Below are 23721 nucleotides of genomic sequence, written 5' to 3'. Positions count from 1 at the left end.
TTCTTTAGTGGTGGAACAATCTGTTCTATTTTTGATAAACTGTATACAACTTTGCTTTTTATTGTTTTGCAGTGGCAAATTGAAAATGTTTCTCCTTTATTGTATGAGGTATGATAGGAGTGGTGTATCAGCTCCAGAGATGGCCTGCAGCACTACCTTATCTATGTGAAAGCTGTAGTGACAAGTCATCTCAGCATTCCTAGTCTGCAGCAGCAGAAAAAGTAGGCCATCTTAATTGAAATTGGTACCTCTTGCATAGGAATATTTTTAATAGAAAGACTTTTTCTGTGGATGAGACTCAGCTGAGGAAGACTTTTCATCAAATTATGTTTTCTATTGTCTGCAGAAGAAAACATTTCAGGAATATTGCTGGGTTTCACATTTCTTCCTCCATAATGGAAAAGACTTCCATTTTTACTTGATCTTATATAAAAAGAGCTGTAAAACACCAGAATAACTATTAAAAAACCAACAACCACAAACCAACATTCTTTATGCCTTCAAAATCTCACCTATAATTGAAGGTCATCAAAGGTCAAAATTTTGATCCAGTTTGCTGTGGGGTCAGGCAAGCGCTACCTCAGCATCTGAACTAAACAACCAGTACTCTGTAGAGGAATCCTAGTCTGAATTTTCTCTCTTGATTTCTTTTGTTTTTTCTTTTTTGTTATTTAGATTCCTCACTTTCCTGTGTATACTCGCTCTGGAGAAGTTACAATATCTATTGAGCTTAAGAAGTCTGGTTTTACTCTGTCTCTGCAAATGCTTGAGCTGATAACGCGACTCCACCAGTACATTTTTTCACATATTCTTCGTCTTGAGAAACCTGCACTAGAGTTCAAACCCACAGAAGCTGATTCAGCCTATTGTGTTCTACCTCTTAATGTTGGTAAGAATAGAGTTCTTGTTTTTTAAATATTCACTTTGAATTCCTTTGGCAACATGTTTGTTAATGTTTATGTTAATTTCTGGTGTTAGCTGTAGAAATAATACCATATGTGGTAGTATGAAAATTTGGCATTACATTTTTATCACTTCTTCACAATTCCAAATTAGTTTTAACTTGGTGGTGTGAGTTGATTTGTATTAGGTTTCATCTGACTCTAGAAGGGTCTAAAATCGTATTTATGTCTGCTTTTAAACTTTGTGGAAATAATCAAATGTGTGTATAGAATAATAAAAAAAACTTTGTAATTTACAACTTCCCATAAAAGTTCAGCCTGGAAAACTCTCTCCTGAATAACTGAGTTATGCATTTTCCTTTTTAAGTTGATGACTCCAGCACTTTGGACATTGACTTTAAGTTTATGGAAGACATTGAGAAATCTGAGGCGCGTACAGGCATTCCCAGTACACAGTATACAAAAGAAATGCCATTTATTTTCAAGTTAGAAGATTACCAGGATGCGGTTATCATTCCACGGTGAGTGCTATAGGCATACCTTAAGTAGGTACCTATTGTATTTATACAAATACTTGTAATGAGGGGATGTTAGTATCTGCAACAGAACTGCTTGTAGGAAATGTATGCTGTTAGTCTGAAGGTATCCAGTGGTGTCTCAAATAATTTAAAGATATTTTTTAGTCAATGGTTAATCTTATATCATAGGAGTTAAGTGCTTAGGCCTGCCAAGACTCATTACCTTTTTATTAGGAGTAGTAGAGTTCACCACAAAACTTATGTAGTATTTTGATAAAATGTTGCAACTTCATCAAGATCTGGCCTACTGAAACCAATTTTAATTTGGAACATTGAGTTGGGTGTCTTGTTCCCTAATTACTGCTTATTCACATCAAAGGAATTATTCCTGCTAAAGGAAGGTACGCTAATGGTAGATGGAAAAGATTAACAAGTTAAAAAAAAAAAACCAACAAACCAACAACAAAAAAACCCCAATAAAAAACAGTTAAAAGAATCTTTCTATTTAGTGGTATTTAGAGGAGAAATTTACATCATTGTATGTACTGGATATTCAAAGGTTTTCCAGAATTGGTAGGTTTTGTGGAGACTTAATTTTTCCCCTATATCATATTTGGGATGATGTGAATAAAGCAAATTGACTGGCTTGTGCTTGTACCTGCTATACAGTAAACAATGATAATTGCAGAATATATATGTAAGATAAACCTCATCTATGCTAGGCTTTTTTTTTTTTCTTTAAATGTCTTCCTGCCTGTGCTGATAACTACTGTGGTAAAAATGCTAGTGTGTAAAAAAAAAAAAAAAAAAAAAAAAAAAAAAAGGTGGTGGTGGACCTGGTGGACCATCACTGTGTATGAACATTACTACATGAGATCGGAGTGTTAACGCCATAGAAGTAGCTCATAGGTGGTGTGAATTAGCACAGCTCCTGGACTTCAATGACTAAACCAGTATTATTCTCCCCCCTTCCCTCTCATTTTTTTTATTTATTTGAGGGTGGGGCTGGATTAGGTGGCTGAGTACCTCTCTTTTATGAGAATTATTACTTACCATCTGATAATGTTCAGGCTTGGGAGAAGCCAGAAATTTTTTGACCTTGTTTCATACATTAAGAAATCTCAGAATTTGAAGTACTTCTGGTTTTCAGTCAACATAAAAATGGTGGAAATATGTGCTTGTTCTTCTTTATCCTGCTTGGCTGTAAGCTCCTCAGGGGAAGCATAATACAGTGACTGTGTGTTGGTACAGTTCTGATTGAATTCTTCAGAATAGGCATGATTGTGAATAAGAAAAGAAAAAAGGATTTATTGAAAGCTCCTTTAACCAACATGTTCTTCAATGAAGAAGTTCACAGAGCCTGGGAGTATGGTTTTCTTCATTTTTTTTTTTTTTTTCTCTTTGGAAGAAAGCTAAAAAGACTCATTAATAGTGTGTTAATTTTATTTAGAGATGTCTATTTAGATATTTGACTAGGAGCTTAAAATGAGATATGCAGATCAAAGTACAAAATAAGCTAATATGCAAATTTAAATATTGAATGTTGATTTCATTATTTTTGTATTATCATTATTTTCCTGTGCATGTTTATCACCATAGCACCTAATGAGCATCACTAGCCACAATAAAGGTGTTGCAGCATTCTGGCTTCATTTTTCTGGCATTCTGCCTGTATTACAAGAACTGCATTGTCCTTGGAAGGCTTGTGAATTTACCGTACTAGGTATTTGGGGTTTTGTATTTTAATTCTGGAGGATGACTTGATTAAATGCCTGTTTAGATGTGAAGTAGTACAATCTTTGTATGCAGGAGAACTCCATTTGTACTGATCATTGCACGTAGGAGACAAGGCGTTAAAAAGCCAAATTATAAAGCTTGTTAGGTGTTTGGAATTAAGAAATTATCATTTCCAGCATTACTCTTGGAGATAGTTGTCCAGAGCTTGTTTTTGTATTTGATGTTGAAGACATAAATTCTGCATTCAATTTAAATGTTTCTGTAGATTATAGATTGACTTCATTCTTATTATCTCATAGCACACTTCTCATTTAGCATTTCAGTTAGCTAAACAAATGGTTTCTACAACAAAAAACACACCAAACAAAAACCTCAAGCGAGCTATTTAACAGTTTATCACATGACCACATTAGAACATAAAGAACTTAGCATAAGCTTTACCCTAAGGCTATAATATATGCCAAAATACTTCTTTTTTTTTTTTAGGTATCGAAATTTTGATCAGCCTCACCGATTCTATGTAGCTGATGTATACACTGATCTTACTCCACTCAGTAAATTCCCTTCCCCTGAATATGAAACTTTTGCTGAATATTATAAAACAAAGTATAATCTTGACCTGACCAATCTCAACCAGCCACTGCTGGATGTGGACCACACATCTTCAAGGTAACAACAGTCATATTTGTGTCTGATGTTTGTAGTTTGACAATAAAGTGCCTTTTCTTTTTTTAATGTGATAAAGATGAGGGCTGGTAGTTTTCAAAATAATTAGATTGTTTTTCTTGATTGGTACTTAACTTATGTTGCAACAACTGTAACTTGAGTCCTTTTTTTTTTTTCTTTTTTTTCAGAGGTGACTGTGCTGTCACTTCACAATGCATTAAGGTTGAATACTAAGAATAAGTCATCACTTTAGGAAGTTTAGGCTAGTAAGTTCTATTCATTAATTATGTATTTACATTAAAGTATTTTCACATGGTTTTTAGACTTAATCTTTTGACTCCTCGCCATTTGAATCAGAAGGGGAAAGCACTTCCACTAAGCAGTGCTGAGAAGAGGAAAGCAAAGTGGGAAAGTTTGCAGAATAAACAGGTAAAATAGAAGTATCTCATTCAAGTTGCCTCTCTCTTAACAGTGATCTGATGACTACCTTGACAGGTAAAATTCTTTCCTTCCCCCCTCCTCTCCCCAGATACTGGTTCCAGAGCTCTGTGCTATACATCCTATTCCAGCATCATTGTGGAGGAAAGCAGTTTGCCTGCCCAGCATACTTTATCGCCTGCACTGCCTTTTGACAGCAGAGGAACTAAGAGCGCAAACAGCCACTGATGCTGGTGTAGGGGTTAAATCACTTCCTGCAGATTTCAGGCATGTATTTTTTTTTTAGTATGTATTTTTCAGTATGATGTCTAACTTCATTGGAAAACAAGGTGAAAACTTAACCATTACTGCATGAATTTAAAACTGATCCCGTTTGTTTAACTCATGTCAATTTTCAGTGAAGCATAGTTTAAAAAGACTTGATTGTGAATGGTGAAGTTAGATGCTGCGGTCACTGTTCTTTTTAGAAAAACGTAGCTTTTTTTTAAGCCTGTATGTTCATATAGTTTTCTTGTCTTATGATAATATTTTTTTGTTAACAAAATCAGCATGTATCTTTACAGATATCCTAACTTGGACTTCGGATGGAAAAAGTCTATTGACAGCAAGTCCTTCATCTCTATTCCTAACTCCTCTTTAGTAGAGAATGAAAATTACTGTAAGCACAGCACAATTGTAGTCCCTGAAAATGCTGCACATCAAGGTGCTAACAGAACCTCTTCTGCAGAAAACCATGACCAAATGTCTGTGAGTTACAGAACGTTGCTCAATGAGTCACCCAGTAAACTCCAAATTGATGTCTCGGCAGAACTTGCAGCAATTAATGGCGTTTCTTATAATAAAAACCTTGCCAATGGCAATTGTGATTTAGTTAACAGAGACTTTTGCCAAGGAAATCAGCTGAATTACTGCAGGCAGGAAATACCTGTACAACCAACTACCTCATATCCCATTCAGAATTTATACAGCAGTGAGAACCAGCCCAAGCCCAGCAATGAATGTACTCTACTGAGTAATAAATACCTTGATGGAAATGCTAACAGATCTACCTCAGATGGATGCCCCAAAATGGCAGTGACCACCAGTACTTCAAAAGCTATTAATCTTTCAAAAGACAGAGCAGATTCTGAAAAGAACCCTTCCAGTGGGTACTCCTCAAAAACTCTCGGTCCTAATCCTGGTCTCATTCTTCAAGCTTTGACGCTTTCAAATGCTAGTGATGGATTTAACCTGGAGCGGCTAGAAATGCTTGGTGATTCATTTTTAAAGCATGCCATCACTACATACTTGTTTTGCACTTACCCTGATGCTCATGAGGGACGGCTGTCGTATATGAGAAGCAAAAAAGTAAGTAGTAACAATCCAATGATATTATGTAAAAGCCATGCTGTAACAAGCCATATATGTAAAAACTTCACTAGAGGATTGAATGGCAACAGGTTGATTTAATTCAGCAGCTTTACTGATTATACATTGGGTAGCATGCATATTAGGAATAAAAATACAGGATTAATGCTGCCGTAACTGTGATTGATTGAAACTGTTATCTGCAGTTCATTTTGAAATCTAAACCAGCTGATTACTAGCCTACGAAAGGACAGGACTGAACAGAAATGAAAATTATTTTGAAAGTATTTTAAAGTAAACGTAAACAGTGTTGAGCAGAGTCTTCAGTTCTGCTGCTGCTGCTTTTAAATTCTGGAATAATCAATCATGTGAAAGTTTGGTTTGATTTGTTTTTTTTTTTCCCCGCACACAATGTGGTAACTTCAATTAAACGCTAAGGATTTGATTGTCTACCTCTAATAAAATGCATCACTCTGAGAATTGATTGAGTAGTTTAATCTTGGAATATAATGAGGGCTAAATGAATTGCACAGTTAAAATAAAGGAAGTGATTGAATATTCAGGTTATATATATCAGGTTCAAATTTTAATTCTTGAAACATGGAAAGTGTATGTAAAATTAGAAATGAAAGTCAGAAGTTGATAGTTAAAAAGGAAAAGGAAGTGTGTTTGTATATGTGAGAGTGCTTTTTTCCCTTCCCTTTGAAATATTTAAAAGAATTTTACAGGCTATCAAAGTAACATCTGGATTATGACTTTATAAGATTTGTTATACGGAACTGTCTTAACACATTCTACTGCCAAGCTTTAGGTCAATGTACCCATAATAGCATTTGTCATTCCAAATCTAATCTGAATGTTGATTACTAATACTGGTAATTAATGACACTTGTACAGGTTATATTTGCTATTATTTTAAAAGTAGCAATAATTTTATTTTGCAAAGAGAATTTAGTCTATCTGATTTCTTTAACTGAAATTGTCACTATATGCTTGGCCTTAAAAAAATAAATCTGTACCTTGCTGTGAGTTGGTTGTACTGTATTAAGAAAGCTGAACTCCCTTTTGAGAACTAAAGAGAATACATAATGGTACAAGATCTGGCTTGACATGTAAAATTGTTTTGTTCCTTTTGCATTTTAACCTTTTTTTGAGTAAATATATGTCCAGAGGTTTATCAGAGTGTTTTTCTTGAAGGTCAGCAACTGTAACTTGTATCGCCTTGGAAAAAAGAAAGGACTGCCTAGTCGAATGGTGGTGTCGATTTTTGATCCCCCGGTCAATTGGCTTCCTCCTGGTTACGTAGTAAACCAGGACAAGAGTAACACTGATAAGTGGGAGAAAGATGAAATGGTAAGACTTTATTTACATGTGCTGAGGAATAATTATTCATGTGTCTGTATTCTCTCACCCCTATCTCCTCCCACCTCCCAGAGTGGTGTTTTCAGCAAAAAAAAAGTAAATCTGTGTCTTTGTTTCCTTTCTAAAACTTCATTATAACTTATGGAAAATGAGAGGAAAACTGATCCTGAACAGAACCTGAAGTAAGGAAATTTACTGAATATCATCCAGTAATGAGCGTATACATTAATGGAAAAGCAGAGAAGAAAAGCATTTTTACTGGTAGTTAGCATGCTCTCGGGAGTTTTTTCTGAAATTTCTCTTGGAAATTTTAAATGGAATTATCATTACTGGTTTTGCTGTAATATGTATAGGCAGAAGATGGTCTGCTTTTTAATAAATAATAAGTCCACCTCTGTAGAATACATGAAAAGGAGTTATTGGTGTTTTTCATAGTGCTGAGGCAGAATGAAGATTAGAACTGGCTTGAGAAAATGTTCAATGTTCGCTGCTGTTAGCTACATCATGGGTATGACTGAGAGCTACTTCTCATCCAAAATAACGTGCTGGCTTAGATGCCCTCCCTGTCTATCACCAAAAGCTTCAGAATGACAAATCTTAATGAGGAATATTTCGAATTATTTTCTGACTAAACTCATTATATGTCGAGAGTAGAACCACATGTATAAGAAATATCACTGATCACAGCAGTCAGTAACATAACCTTTAAATGTTTGAGACTTGTTTGGAGGTTGGGGGAAGAGGGTGGAAGGATTTTTTTTCTTCACAATTCTGAAGGCCACACTCGGGATTATAGAACCACCAGAGGGCACATGAGAGGACTGTTAGGTAAATGTGCTGTGCAAATAAATTGTTTATTGCAGAATAAAACAACCTGATTATTGTGGTTCTGTATTGTGCCAAGACTTCATTTCAAAGACACTTACTGCTATACCTTTCTAAAAATAAAATAGCACATTTGGGACAGGAGCTAATCATTGCTTTTAAAAAGCTTTCAGTTCTCCATAACTCTTCAGTGGCCTCTTCCACTTTGTTAGTCACTGTTTATTTGTGAGTAAAACACACAATTTCAGACCAAAATGCAGGCAGTGATGCAAGAAGTGGGCTTTGTGCCAAGTGGACATTTTGCTTTCTTGTATAAATTTCATTCTCCATCCATGGGCTGATGGTCTATGACTAGGGCTAGAAATCTCATATCATTATGACAAGTTATTTCTAAAACATCCTAGTCAAACGTTGATTTTTGTGTGTGTGTTATCAAGCTTTATTAGGGGGAAAGGTGGTCTTTTGTTCATTTGATCAAATAGCTGATTTCCAAAAAGCATAAAAAAAAAAAGCACTTACATGTATTTATCTTAAGCTTGTAAATGGCCATAACATTCAAAATCAATCAGTTATTCTTTAAGAAAAGGTTCTTTCTTCTGGGTTCATTGTTGATTTATTCTTGAAATGCTGTCTAACAACGAAAAAAATCAACTACCAAAATTGCTTCCTGGCTCCTTTACCTACTTTTCTTTCTCATAACTTAGAATTTTATTATTATTTTTTATACACGAAATGATGTGCAAACAATGTAAAAGTAGTTCACGTAGCTGTCCTTATTAAAATTAATTTTAAGAAACTTGTGAATGAAATTGTAGTAAAAATGAAATCTGTCATTTGTTAAATCTTTCTGAAAACAGTTTTGAAATCTGTTTTGAATCATCCATATAGACATGTCTCATTCAGAGAATGTATCTTTATTTCAGTGACAGATACCACAGGTGGTGTGTAACAAGAAAAAATCAGTGCTAGCTCTAGTTGAGACTGGCTAAATTTGTCTTATTTTGAGCACTATATTGCTACTAGTATCCAAAAAAAAAAACGTTTCAACTCAAATTTGCTCTTTCTGATCAATTAAAGATAGAGAAATCCCTGCTGTGTATATGTGAGATGGGTAATTACAGCAGCAGAAACTCTTTTGGTAAAATGTCTAAACTATGAATTTCTGTAGCCGCTTTTTTTTTCCTGCTCATCACTAAACCCAACTAAGCCCACTCCATCCTGATGAGGAACATAGTGATCTGTTTGATCCTTAGATGGTTTCAGGTGCTGCCCGGTGCACCTTACAGCAGTCACCCATCCGCACCCCTAGAGAGTGGTGCCTTGGGCCCAAAGGGAGAGGTCCCCAGTGGTAGCATCTGGTTCACAGATTTGCAAGATTTAAGTGACCGAGACCTACAATATGACATACATAGATTGAGGGCAGATATAGGCTGTTTCACTTGATTCAAAATGGTGTTGGCTTTCAGGACCCGATCCAGAAAAGCACTTTGAATCTGATCTTGCTCCTATCAAATTCAGTGGCAGAATTCCCACTGACATCGGTGATGCTGGGTTGAGCCTGTGAATAGTCTTTTTGATCTTAGGAAGACTACTTGTGCATTTAGCTAATATGTTTAAGTGCTTTCCTGGATTGGGGCCATGGCAAATTGTACAGCATGGTATAGTTTGGGCATATCTGTGTTCAGTTTGTAATTTACATCAGTCTGTACCAATTTGCTCAATGTGAGCAGGGAAAAGACATGAGACATCATTAGTTTTACTGTTGTGGGTATGTATGTAAGTATTAGAAAGTATGTATGTAAGTATTAGAAAATTGGTGACAACTTTAACTTATCTTTTAATTAGTTAAAGCTATAAGTATAGCCTGAAAAACCAAAAACTTTAAACAAATATGTACTTTTTTAAAGGATAGGATTAATACTAGTTGCCTTTGCATTGAGTTGTTATCCTACTTCATGACTTAATGTATTTGTTAATATTCAGTTTAAAAACAACCAACCAACAAGAACTTATATTACAGAAGCGTGCCATTTTTTCATGCTTTTCCATTTTTAGACCCGCTGTATTGAAATCCTGGTAATACAAAATGTATGACAAATGGGAGACATTTCATATTTGTTAAAAATTAAGAACCACAGCACAAATTAATTGTTACAGAAGCAAAAATTGGCCTATATCTAAGATCTAATAAGCAGCAAGATCACTTACTGAATCCCCAACACATGCAGTCAAGGCTGTCACCCACATAAGCAACTAACTGGTATTAGACTCTTGTTTTTGATCACCTACGCTGATTCGCTAAACTTATTTTCTTCTAGTTTGCCAAGTAGACTGATTTAATTTGCAGCTGTGTTTGAGAGCACAGACAAATGTATTTTGCTCCTTAAAGTGATGACTATTGAAGGACTAGGGTAAAGAAGTTCTTACAGTTGTTTCATTGAATGTATTTTCCATTTGTGTGTCCCAAAACTGAGACTATCGTGATTGTAACTAGAGTAAACCCTGCAAATGCCTTACTATTTGCCATAGAAGGGTGTAGAAAGAATCTTCAAAATTACATTGATTAAACATTTGTAATAGCCTTACTTAGCAGCTAGAGAAAAGGATACATACAAAAGTGTTTCTTGTACTTCTCTAAATTTGTTACTTTAGAATTCTTTCTTTTGTTTATTTTGGTGTGCAAGTATATAATGTTTAGTGGTTTTAAAATTAATTGTATGTGCATCACATTCAAGTATAAGCATGAGTTCCTAAGAAACATAGCACGTGTTATATGTAGAATGTATGATATTATAGGTTAGTAATAAAGGTTTTGTATTCCAAAACAATTATTCTAGTCTTAGAATGCTAGTGTTAATTGAGGTTGTATTGTGCATCTGATCAGACAATGTAATTAGGAACATCAATTAAAAAATCAGTGTTATTACTAGCAGACACAAATTTCACTCTTCTGACAGTTCTGGAATAAAAGTTTCTCCTTTCCCTCTTCACTATCATATTTTTTGTGGTTTTTTTTATAGACAAAGGAGAACTTGTTGGCTAATGGTAAACTGGATGATTATGATGATGATGAAGAGGATGAAGACCTAATGTGGAGGTTACCCAAGGAAGAAACAGACTTTGAAGATGATTTTCTGGAGTACGATCAGGAGCATATCAAATTCATTGATAATATGTTAATGGGATCAGGGGCTTTTGTGAAGAAAATTTCTCTTTCACACTTTTCAACCACTGATTCAAACTATGAATGGAAAGCGCCCAAAAAGTCATCCCTGGGTAACGTGCAGTTTTCATCGGATTTTGATGATTTTGACTATAGCTCGTGGGATGCTATGTGCTATCTGGATCCTAGCAAGGCTGTGGAAGAGGATGATTTTGTAGTGGGCTTCTGGAATCCGTCAGAAGAAAACTGTGGCGTTGATGCAGGAAAACAGTCTATCTCATATGACTTGCATACGGAGCAGTGTATTGCTGACAAAAGCATTGCAGACTGTGTGGAAGCCCTCTTGGGCTGCTATCTGACAAGCTGTGGTGAAAGAGCTGCTCAGCTTTTCCTGTGTTCATTGGGGCTGAAGGTGCTCCCTGTAATTAAAAAGACTGATTGGGAAGGCACTTTGTGTGCTACCACAGAGAATTGTAACAGTGAGCAGAAAAATCTTTCACCAAACTCTGTTTCTGCTTCTGTAGCTAATTCAGAGCCTTCTCTGTATAAAGACCTGGAGTATGGCTGTTTGAAGATTCCACCGAGGTGTATGTTTGATCACCCAGATGCTGAGAAAACCCTAAATCACCTTATTTCTGGTTTTGAAAACTTTGAGAAGAAAATAAACTACAGTTTTAAGAACAAGGCTTATCTTCTTCAGGCATTTACTCATGCCTCGTACCATTATAATACCATTACTGGTAAGTTGTCTTAAAGGTGTATTGTAAATGCAAGAGAAGCATAGTAGTCTTTTTTTTTAGACATCACGTTACTTTAGGAAGTCAATAGTCTCTGAATACAAAATCTTAGAATGTAATATCTTGTCCCTTATTTAAAGGGAGATACTTGTTGAAGCTGTATCTCGGTGATTTGATTATTCATATTTTGACTTGATACAGATACAAGATTTACTGAAGCCTAACCAGGTTTTGGGCAAGAGCAGTGTTTTTCATCTTGTGATGCTGTATCACTAGTTGTATATGACTGACATTAGATCCTTATTTAGCTGAAATAAGTTCTTGTAGAACTCTGGAAAATTACAGTGTAGTTTTAGAAGTAGTGATCGTGTTTTGCAACTAAATTTAGCAAATTTGTCTCAATTTAATCTCAAGAATGTTACTCTTTGACTGTACTTCTGAAGATTAAAAGTAGACTATACAACTTTTATTAGCTGAGTAGTCTATAGGATAGCAAAATACAGAGACTTCCATTTGAAGTTGTGAATTGGAAGGCTTAATTTAAGTCTAGGCATTTTATTGAGTAAATATTTAAAGTCAAAGTTTGAAGCAGTTGACTAAATCAGACTAAATATTAATTTCAGGTTAACTGCTTAATGTTTCTGTTTTACATAAAGATTTTACAGCAGTACAAATTTGTATTTCTGTAATCTTCTTGAATTATTTTTGCTTATACTAATTATTTTAGTATTTGTTCATTCTAAAACTTAAATATTTCCCTATGATAATATGTGATTAGAAACAAACCATGGTAAAATTCCAACCCTATTTAAAGTGAATGGCAAATTCCTGTGCAGTCAGCAGTCTGAATTTTTCCCCATAGTGAATTGGTTCCTTATTCCAAGGAGTAAGAAAGCTTTGCTTTAATTAAAGAAATAAGTCATTTTGAAATATTAGTACATTGAGAAACAGTTCTGACAAAATACTGAAACGCTCCTTGGTTTTTCATTCTAGGTAACACTACCCACATAGATATTTACTTTTTACAAATATTTCACAAAACATATAGAAGGTAGATGATTCATTTCTATCTCTATACTAACAAATGGAAACCTCAGGGCATAGTGTCTAGATGAAATTACGTTGTTGGTAGCAGAAACTTTTTGATTCTGTTTCTATTTGCCAAGTAAGACAACTGTGAATTGCTGTTACCTGTAACTTTTTCTCGTAAGGAGTAGCTAGCAGTTGAGATCTGGCAGCATCTGAGGTGTCGCTGCTATAAAAGCAACTTAGTTCTAGCCATTTCACTCTCTGTTACTTTTGTAGTAATTTTGTCTTCCTTCCTTCTCTACCCACCTCTCCCTAATAGCTTTCAAGAGGGTTTTTTGCTTTTGTTTATATTCTAAAAACAGACCTCCATAGTTCTCCATTCCCGCATCCCCTGTCAGTTTTCCAAACAGCAAAGGCTTGGCAATTTTAGTTTCCAGTTCAGAATACCCATTCTGAATGGGAATCTTTGTTCAATGCTTTTTCAGAAATCTAAATGTGTGGCAAATGAGATTAAAAAAATCTCAGATTATATGTATGCCCTGGTTTTAATACATTGATTTCTTTATTAATTTTTTGGAGGTTTAATTTTGGAGGTTACTGTTTTCAGATCACCCTGCTCGTGGAATCTCATGATTTTACTTTTTTTGATATTTCTCAGTACAATGCGAAGATGTTGAGAAAAAGCATTAATTGACTATAAACACAGGAGTTTTGCTAGCCTGACAAATTAACATCCGGTTCAAAAGTGGCTTTATTATTAGATATAACTTCTGATTTTTCCTGATTTTTTTAAATAATTTAATAACAATCTGTTAAAATGCAAAAACACCTGTTTTTAAAAAACAGATTGTCTTCTCTGAGCATTGGTTAGTTTGTGGAATTTACATGGCAGGGTACCAAACCTCTTGTCCAGAAAGGCCTGGAAAGAATGTGTGTGTTAAACTTAATTGTGGTGTTGTACGTTCTTTTATTTCCAATGCTTTAAGATTGTTACCAGCGCTTAGAATTCCTGGGAGATGCAATTTTGGACTACCTCATAACCAAGCACCTTTATGAAGACCCACGGCAACACTCTCCAGGAGTTCTTACTGACCTACGATCTGCTCTAGTCAATAATACCATTTTTGCATCATTAGCTGTAAAGTATGACTACCATAAGTACTTCAAAGCTGTCTCTCCTGAACTGTTTCATGTTATTGATGACTTTGTGCAGTTTCAAATGGAAAAGAATGAAATGCAAGGAATGGATTCTGAGGTTAGTGGAAGTAGAAGAAATGTGTTCGGTTTCTGATCTGAAGCATGTCACTGGATGTCTTAGCGTGATGCAATTCACATGACACTGATGCGGGATAGGATATCCATGCAACATCATGATCAGTACTACCTTGGCACAACGCTGGGATTATTTAATGTAGCATACTGACAGAGATTTCCACTGGTTTTCTTCTGATGTTTTCTGCTGGAGCAGGTGTCATTGCACTGTACTCGAGTGTGTTTGACATGCTCCTAAAGGCTTTATATCTGCTCGCCGGGGAAATATTATATGCATCTTTCAAATAAGCTACTTGAAAAATAGCTTAACTGAAGTCCTGCAAACACAGATCACATCTGTGCTATGTGGGAAAGCTAACGATAATGAACATCTATTGCTGGAGAACAGGCTACAACTAACTCATTTAGATAAACTGCTCAGAAAATGTATGTGAGCAAGGGCCTTGTGAGTCAAATTCTAATCAGGGTCCTGGAAGAGACAGACTTTCTCATTATCTTTCCTTTAAAAGTGTTATCCAATAGATACCCCTAATAGTTTGTCTTCTGAAAAACTGTGACCAATCTCTTAGAAAATATTCTGTCTGAGAATACTCCAGCAGTAACTGAACATGTTATTTTTGTCTTTAGCAATCTCTTTTTTTCTGATAAACAATTGAAAAGCTTGGGAATCAAAATACTTCAGTTACATATATATGTTTACAGCCCTTGCACTCCATTGCAGAATGAAATGTGTATGGTTTAGGGGAAGGTTCAAAAAAACATTGACTTAAGAAATTTGTCACTGAAATTTAGATAATATAAATTATTTTAGATCAGAGGATCAAACTCTATCTTGTTTTCTTCACAATATGAGTGAAAATGTTAAAAACTTATTTTAAGAGCTCATAGTAGTGATTTTTAGCTTTGTTCAGTTTTTGCTAGTGTGCATAAAGTTTGCCTAGAAGCTTCCATAAAGTTGCAACCGAATTGTGTGATAGCTGTTTCAAATAAAATCCTTGTTTCGCTCTCCCTACGCCTGCTCCCTATCTTGGTCTGGCACTGAATTACTGAAACTCTTATTTCATCAGAGTTAATGCAAGAGTCTTTGTTTCTGCAGTTCATGCCAGCCAGACTGGTTTCCATGTGTGTCTCCACGTCATCTGCTTTTCTTTTTTTCAAATCTCACTCCTGAAACATCTGTTGTCCCTTGCCTTAGAGTTCTTGGTTTCTCTCTCCTTCTGTTATTTTAGTATAACTCAAAAGTGCTTCAGTTTGCACTTGGTGTGAAATATGCTATTCAAAACAGTCAAATTTTTTTTTTTTACATCAAAATTCCCGTTTGGAGTGTGTACACATCAGGTCTGACTTCTTGTTTGATTTATTTTAGGTAGAAATATTGGGTGGGATTAGTTCATGAAGTATTATGGTGACTTTTAAGAGGACTGATTCGGGTATAAAACCCCAAGTAAGGGCCAAACAGAATGAGAGGGAAGCTGCTGGGGGAAAAGACCGATGGAAACTTACCTCTCTTTAGGCAGCGGAGAATAATGGTCAGAAACTTTATTTTCAGGTTACTTTGTTTGGATTTAGATGAATGTATATTGTATGTATTTGAGGTGTTTTTAGTAAAGGACTAGATTAACTCAAGACCTTTGAGACATATACTGAAAGTTTAATTTTAATAATGAGAATAGACTATTGTCTTGAATTAGTAGCGTAGAAGAAAACGCTGCCTGCTACATTTAAAAAATACCCAAGTGTGCCTGTTAGCTGTCTGATGTTGCTGTTTATCGGTTATTAATTAGTAAGATTTGTTCATGCTTGTCTTCTGGGGTAAATGAGGTAAGGAAAGGTACAGCCGATTTTAATCCAGAGGTTGGATTAACAGATTTTTACAGTCTCCTTCTAGATGTTTCATATATGAACTCTTCCTTTGTTACGAGTAGCTTTCTAGTATGAACTGATAGAGCCAAGTCTGTTTCTTATTGGAAAAAAACAGACCCATGGTGAAATCCTACAGAATTATTACAGGAGGAATTCACAAAGCATATAAGGTCTCTGTATGCAATGGTGTTTGGGATTTTTTTTTTTTCACATTTGAAAAACGATATATCCAGCAACTTGGTTTCATTGGGGAATAAAAGAAAAAATTCACTGTGGAAAGTTGTCAATAAGATACTTTAAGGAAGCAGCTCAGGATAGGATGTAAGAGAGTTTACGTTTCAGAAGATCTTTGTTTTGTTTTAAAAGAAACAATTGTTTCTCTCTTTTCTCCTCCCCTTTTCTCTCCCTCCCCCCACCCCCCTTGGCTTTTTTTAATTGCAAACAGCTCAGAAGATCTGAAGAAGATGAAGAAAAAGAGGAAGACATTGAAGTACCAAAGGCCATGGGGGATATATTTGAGTCCCTTGCTGGTGCCATTTATATGGATAGTGGAATGTCTTTGGAAATGGTTTGGCAAGTGTACTATCCAATGATGAGGCCATTAATAGGTATTGTCAGCTTTCGGAAAAAAAATAAGTAGTGCCATCATCTACGAAGAGAACAAAGCTAATTTTTTATTTTTTTCTTTTTTAATAGAAAAATTTTCTGCTAATGTGCCCCGTTCCCCAGTGCGAGAGCTGCTGGAGATGGAGCCAGAGACAGCCAAATTTAGGTAAGAATACACTTCCTTTGGTACACACTGACATAAAATGGTTTTAAGCTGTGCTTCATAAACTACTGAGGATTTTTAAATGTCACAAATTATTTTTAATTTCTTTTGCACTGAGCAGCTAAGCATGATCATTGTGGTTACTGATTTACTTTTTTTTCCCTTGCATAACTTTCTGAGAAAAGTAATGATTTCTGTTTAACTGTACTGCTTGAACTTCTGTAGAAAAGAGAACGTAGGTCTCTTATTTCACATTAACTTGCCTAGGCAGTAAGTAATCGTTGTGTATATTTTTGCAGTCCTGCAGAAAGAACTTACGATGGAAAGGTCAGAGTAACAGTGGAAGTTGTAGGAAAGGGAAAGTTTAAAGGTGTTGGCAGAAGCTACAGGATTGCCAAATCTGCAGCTGCAAGAAGAGCACTACGAAGCCTCAAAGCAAATCAACCTCAGGTCCCAAACAGCTGAGACTCCTCTTAAAAATAAATAAAACGGGGGAAAATAAATGCATACAAATAAAGCAAATTTTTAAAAATGTTGATGTTGAGAGGAACAAATTGGAAGACAGAATTTAAAGTTTGTTTGATAACAGAATAGATAACAAAACATTTAACATGTATAAAATTTTGGAACTAATTGTAGTTATAGTTTTTTGCGCAAACACAATCTTGTCTTCTTTCCTCACTTCTGCTTTGTTTAATCACAAGAGTGCTTTAATGATGACATTTAGCAAGTGTTCAGAATAATTGTTGTCAGGTCTTTTTGGTTTACTTTTATTGTCAGTACAGCTTTGCTTAGTGTTAGAGGGCCAGGGAGCTTACGCCTAATGCAGTTGCTAGATTTATATATAGTAATCTTGAAATTCTTCAATCTGTGCACTAGTGCCAGTCATAAAGCAGTTGATAAACTGTACTGGATGATTGGGTATAAGAAAGAATAAGTGTGCCAGTATTCTCCTTTTTTTTTTTTTTTTAATTTTTCTTTTTCTTTTTTGTTTCTCTCCGTGTCATCTTTTTACATTAAGATGGCATTCCCAATCATTATTGCACTTATTGTTAGGGACAGATTTTAATTGAAATGGCTGGCATACTGGTAGAATGAAACTTCAATTTCCTTATGCCACACAGTCTTGCATAAAAAAGGTTCTTGCCTTAAAAATAAATAAACCCTCATTAATAGTCTTTAATTTCTGATCTTTTTTGGAACAAACTGTTTTACATTCCCTTCATTTTGTTATGCATTTTACAATGATACAGCTCTATATTTACAGTACAACTCATTACTATAGCTGTGACTTATTACAGGATTATAATAGAAATTGTATTCATATATATGTAATTAGGTTATTTTTAACAATTCTGAGGAGGTGGTTAGTCTACAGTTTTTTTTATACCATAAACAAATTATGGTCTTTGGCTAAAATTCCAATTTTACACAAACCTGCAAGCTAGATAGTTCCAATACTGGAAACAGTAATGAATAATTGCACAGTGCGAACTGTCACTCTAACAAAATAACCTTAGACATATCACACCTAAAATATGCTGCAGATTTTATAGTCAATTGGTTACGTATTTAACAAACAGAGCACCTTTACACTTAGAGATATTTCCACGTAAATTTCTTACTGTACTTTTCAGAGTTGCATGCATATTTCACCTACCAAAGCTGTGCTGTTAAATAACATGAAAGTTGATGTTTGAGATATAACTGCCGTACTTTTGATACATCTGTGATTTAGGTCCTTAATTTAGAGAAACTAGCTCATTGGTGTTTTGGTCTACTTGGGGGTGGGGGGAAATCATACTTTTATTTTTTAGGCTTTGCCTATACTTCTTTAATTAGATTTTTGTAGGCACTCTTCACTTAAATACCTCAGTTCTTTTTTTCTTTTCTTTTCCTTCTTTTTTTTTTTGCATGCATTGTTTTTTTTTCTGTTTTGGTGCTATGTTTATATATTATGCTTGAAATTTTAATTTTTTGCACTGTAACTATAATACCTCTTAATTTACCTTTTAAAAAAAGCTGTGGGTCTCGTATTCCCACCAATATCAGTAGAGGTTTGCTGCAATTTTGCCCTGTTAATTATGCTTGAAGTTTGAGAAAGCAGAGCAAGGTGTTTTAACGTTTTCCAGCACAATAGTTTGAACTTGATGCTGTGTCTTATGTATTAAATTACAAATAAATACTGTATTTCCTGCTTTTAAACCCTTTCCTTTCCTCACAGATGCACACTAAAACAAAACAAAAACTGTCAGCTCTTGCTTTCTTAACAAAAAAAAAAATAAAATGAATGCCTTAGTGACAAGAGGTAGACATTAAGCTTTTCTGAAATACAGTTTTCAAAAGTTCGTGTATTTTCTATCTCAGTCATTTTTCATTCTGTAAAACGGACCATTCTTGTATTTGAAAGCAGCATTCTTAGAGTAGTCAGACCGAGAATTAAAATACTAGCTTATAAAAAACTCTAGCATTTGCTTGGTACTTCAGTCACGAAAATATGACGGGGAAGTATAAGACCTGCAAGTCTTGATGCGTATAAAACAAATGTATATGAGATGGAACAGTAAAAACATGCTGTCTAAATTTTCAAAGGTAAATTGCTTTGAGTTAGCTGTTTAAAAAAAATAATAAAAACATCACTGATTTAAGTTATAGCTCTTTGTGGTAGGAGTGAAGTTTCTTAGTGAAAATACATGATTACTAATGTTAACAATTCTGTTTCTGGCCAGACATCAATCAGCAGATAAAATCAGACCATCTAGAAAGTCTTAAGTAGTTTTAACTGCATTACGAAAAACAAAAATTTAAGTTAGTCTTTGGACGCCTAAAACTTCTTACTGATTGTTACAAGGTTATAGATTCTCAGGGGTTTCAAGTAATTGTTAGCAGTAAAAGTGCTACAGAGTGTTTTGATGTGAAGAAAATGAACTGAACTTGCTCTGTGTTTCAGAATAGTTTAATGATCACTTTGTTACTAGATAAAGCCTATGAATTGGAAATCTGAAATGTGTAGTGGCTGACTATAAAGTAGTTTCTGCTGCTGATGCGTTTTTAAATGCGTTTTAAATGCCGTAATTTTTTTCCAGTGTGACCTCATTGAAATAGGTGGTTTTTTTTTTATCCTTTGACATAGAAAATTCATATTAGTTTCCATGTTATACATCTGTGTGTTTTACCCTGCAGTTGATATGATTTTGATATTGGACAGTGTATGCTATTAAAGACCTAAATCTGATCATTTGAAGGTTGGGATAGAAATCACTTGACATGCTATAAGCACAAGTGTAAGCGGACTGTTGCAACCCATCTTCAAAAGCAACCACACAGGCTCATCATCAATAGTGTGGGGGTTAGTTGGCATGAACCTTGTTTGTTTGTGTTTTTTTTTTATCTAAGTCCTGTTATACTGTACTTTAAACAGTCCTCCTAACTATGCTGCGTTTTTATTTTTATGGCTTTTTTTTTTTGCGCTGTTCTGTTCATGTAGCACAAATAAGCATTGCACTTGGTACCATGCTTTACCTCATTTCAAGGAAAAAAAATGCTTATCAGAGAGGAAAAATGTGGTTTGGCCTTGCTGCTGTTCTGATTTACTGAATTTGAAAAATTATAATGCCTGCAATGTGTCATTTACTTGCACAACTTAAATAGGTCATTTGTAACGTCTGTGGCATTTTTACTGTATGTGGAAAAATACAATGAAGATGTGTAACAACTCTTGATTGTATTTTAAAGCTATTGTTTTTCTACTACATCATTTTACTGTTATGTGAAGTAATTAAAATTAGAATGACCTCTGACACTCCAGTAATTATCTCTGAACAAACCGACGTATTATGCCGATAATGTAGTTTTTGCACGAAGACAGCCCATAGTAATTTGGTCAGCCTCAGCTAAATCTCTGCACAGTCTGAATATTGAGTGCCCGGTAGCGACTTCTGAAGTGTTTGTTCAGCCTGGATGCTGCTAAAGTCCATACAGAGAGAGAAAAAAAAAAAAAAGCCTACTATTTTTAAGTCTCATTATACAATAGTATGTTGTGACTGCAGAGAACAGAACTTGGACGAGAACCGATTTCCCTGCTGGGGAGGAATATAGTGGCGGCCCAGGGTGAGGTGCCAGATCCTCAGCCTAATGCAAATTGATGTAGGATCATTTTCATGAATGGAACTGCATTGTTTTTTACATACCTGAAGATCTTGTGCTTATATGTATGTTGAAGAGTTTGGGGTTTCCTCCTTGTAAGGAAATACAGAACCATGAACTGGAAAATGTGGGTTTTATGTTGCTGCATATGATGTAACTATGCTACATGCATTTATCTGTATAGAAAGTGAAATCTCTGTGTCCCAGTCACAGCAGCACATGGGATCCGAAAATGACAAATGGCACCGTGGTCTGCTGTGAAAACACACTTGCCTCTGCCTGACAGTATTCTGGGGTTGGGTGTTTTGGGTGGGGGTCCCTACAAAAGCATTCTCATATGGCAATCTCTGTATTTATTACATTAAAGAAGCGAGAAGGATTTTGATTTTTTTGGTACTTAATTGCTGACGTTGATCCTTTTCCGCTTGCTCTGATTTTCAAGAAGTTAGTTTCTTTACTTTCATTATGAGGTTTAAAACTTAAAACACTACCGTTTATGACCATGAAATGTAATCTAAATATCAGCTGTAACTCAATCTGAATTACGTTCGCAAATATCTAGAGGTCATTGTAGTATACTCCACTAGCAGTTAAAATTAACTTCTGTCAAAGCTAACTGCATTTCTTAAAAATAAATTTTATCCAATAAAGTCCTTGGGTTTTTTCCCTCTTTTATTTGAATGGCAACCACAGACTACTTTAATCGCTTTGTAGATGCACTCAGAATTTACTGCAGCAGCAAGTTGGAGAGAAAAATGTTTGTGAACAAGACTTGGAAATTGCAGGCATTTTTATTGTAAATAGTTTGACTGAAAAGATGGTTAAAATCAAGTAGAATGAATAACAAATATAATTTGATGGACAATAAAATATTTACCATCACATGCTGCAGCTGTCTTCAAGGGACATAAAATGTAATTCATTCATACTGTAATCATGCTGCAGAAGTTTGCAATCTGCACCTTATGGATCACAATTACCTTTAATAGTTTTTTGTAATAATTGTAGCTGAGTATATCTCCAATAAAGTTATGGTCTGTTCACCTTGTATTGTCTTTTTCCTTTTGTTTTTAGTTCCTCTTAATCTTCCCGTAAATCTTCTAGAGTTTACCAAAAAAATTACTTTGCAGTCTCCATCTAAATAAAAAGTTGGGAAAACCTTATTTCTTGACCTCGTTTAAAGACAAGTCTGCTTGTCTCCTTCCTCTGATGAATGAACTGTCTCCATAGCTATGTGAAGACTCTTAGGGGACACTCGGGTTAAAAATGATGGTGTACGTGCTACAATTTGATCTCTGTGTTGACCATTATACCTGCAGAATTTCGCTTGGAGCTGGGAGGCCCCTGAGCTCAAGGGTTCAGTAACACGGTTCGCACAATTCGGCACATGTTTTAAGAAGAATATGTTAATATTAACTGATAGTCTCAACATTAAAAACTAATTATTTTTTTCCATTTGTTTTCTGTTAGGGTTTGACTTATCCTGAATATTGAAAGCTTTGTAGAGTGTTGTGACGGGCACACCAGTGTCATGTCTATGTTTTACAGAGACCAGACAGACCTGCCAGTCAAAGATGAGGAGCCTTCCTTTTTGAAAATTCCTTTCCCAAAGCAGCAGTGGGTTTCTTGGCATCTGCAATGGGCAATTTCTACTCCACATTTTGTCCTGGGTTATAGAGAAAAGCCCGCTGAACAGCCGATGGGCACAGTGGTGCCTTTTTCTGGGATGTGGAGGAGGAACGAATCACCCGAGTCTTTCAGCGGTGTCAGTTTATTCCTTGTCTCAGCTGTAATGAAGCCAGCAATTCTCAGCCGAGAATCCTGAAGAACCTTGTGGATCTTCTGTGGCTTTCCAGCTCTTTTCTTCCCCCCCTAGGTTCCACCCTGACGCTGATGGCACTGGTAGGTAGGTCCTTTAAACTCCGATGTACAGGCTATTAAGCTGCAGTAGGGGATGACAACGCAGCCCCCACCACCCAAGTTCTACCATGTGGGTCAAATTGGAAAATTCCCTTCCCTCAAATTTTCAACTGGAAAATAGGCCTGAAAATAATTAAAACAAAAAAAATAGTTGAAGATGCTGTCATCTTCCTGCTCATTGTGGAGAGATGAGATGAGGAGTGCTCATCCAAACTTGAGTCTCAAAGGAGGTGGTCCATCCCTTGCTGGGTAGTTGGGTAGTCACGTGAAGTATCCGCAGTTCTCCAGAAAGTCCAAGGGTAAAATCAATAAAGGTTCTGCTTCAAAGGCGGGTGACAGCATTTTTTTGCCAGTATGGGAGCATCACCTACTTACTGTAGATTTTAAGTACAGCTTATTAGCAGTTGTGTTGGAACTGCATAACATAAAATAAAGACCCTTTTATTTTTTGAACTTTAAGCTGCTCAGAATGCAGCAACGACTGGGTTTTTCCTGCCCCCTGAAGGAACGTCAGGTTTGACTTAAAAAGAGGAATAATTAACTTTAATGAAGCTGTGACATCAAGACACAAGTTTTCAGGAGAGTTACCGCATGTCCTCCTGACAAACCTCGGTGGCCGCTCTGTAGGAGCTGAAAAGAGATTGCCTCGATACCTATCTGAAGAAGAGTTTACAGGTACTGGTTTCTCATCTCTTTATTGTAAGAATAAATGTGTTTCACAATTGTGTTAATACAGCTAAGGCGCACACTTGGTTAGATGTTACTCTTAAGTAAAACCATACAGAAAAAGGAATTTGAGTGAAAACCGAGGTGAATAAGTTTTTGAATATGCTTGCCCTGAAAAGAGGCTGTAAGAAAGCTAATCGTAACTCCACGCCCAGAAATGCAGAGGAGCAGATTTGGTGCTTGGCTGGGCTTCCCTTAGCGCTGCCGGAGTCCAGGTGCGGGGTCTGGCCCTTGGAGGAAATCTCCATGTCAGTGGACACGGGCAGCACTGACATGCAAGTGGGTTTTATTTTCCTCATAG

General features: G+C 35.7%; 1 protein-coding gene across 14 annotated transcripts in view; it reads left to right on the top strand.

The window, feature by feature from the left end:
• DICER1 (dicer 1, ribonuclease III) overlaps positions 1 to 22158 on the top strand; it is a 68628-nt gene extending 46470 nt beyond the window's left edge. For all 14 annotated transcript variants that reach the window (XM_054198605.1, XM_054198600.1, XM_054198603.1 and 11 more), the window contains 12 exons: positions 676 to 889; positions 1270 to 1423; positions 3644 to 3826; positions 4147 to 4252; positions 4353 to 4528; positions 4825 to 5608; positions 6806 to 6961; positions 10816 to 11698; positions 13711 to 13979; positions 16305 to 16467; positions 16556 to 16631; positions 16928 to 22158. In XM_054198605.1, coding sequence (XP_054054580.1) covers positions 676 to 889; positions 1270 to 1423; positions 3644 to 3826; positions 4147 to 4252; positions 4353 to 4528; positions 4825 to 5608; positions 6806 to 6961; positions 10816 to 11698; positions 13711 to 13979; positions 16305 to 16467; positions 16556 to 16631; positions 16928 to 17093 — 3330 coding nt within the window. In that variant the 3' untranslated portion in view covers positions 17094 to 22158. The remainder of the gene's footprint in view (positions 1 to 675; positions 890 to 1269; positions 1424 to 3643; positions 3827 to 4146; positions 4253 to 4352; positions 4529 to 4824; positions 5609 to 6805; positions 6962 to 10815; positions 11699 to 13710; positions 13980 to 16304; positions 16468 to 16555; positions 16632 to 16927) is intronic.
• Positions 22159 to 23721: the final 1563 nt, after the last annotated feature.

The sequence above is a fragment of the Rissa tridactyla genome, chromosome 4 (assembly GCF_028500815.1).
Source record: "Rissa tridactyla isolate bRisTri1 chromosome 4, bRisTri1.patW.cur.20221130, whole genome shotgun sequence".
Classification (NCBI taxonomy): Eukaryota; Metazoa; Chordata; class Aves; order Charadriiformes; family Laridae; genus Rissa; species Rissa tridactyla.
Note: the sequence above shows the minus strand (reverse complement) of the source record. Positions and strands in the feature narration are given on the sequence as shown.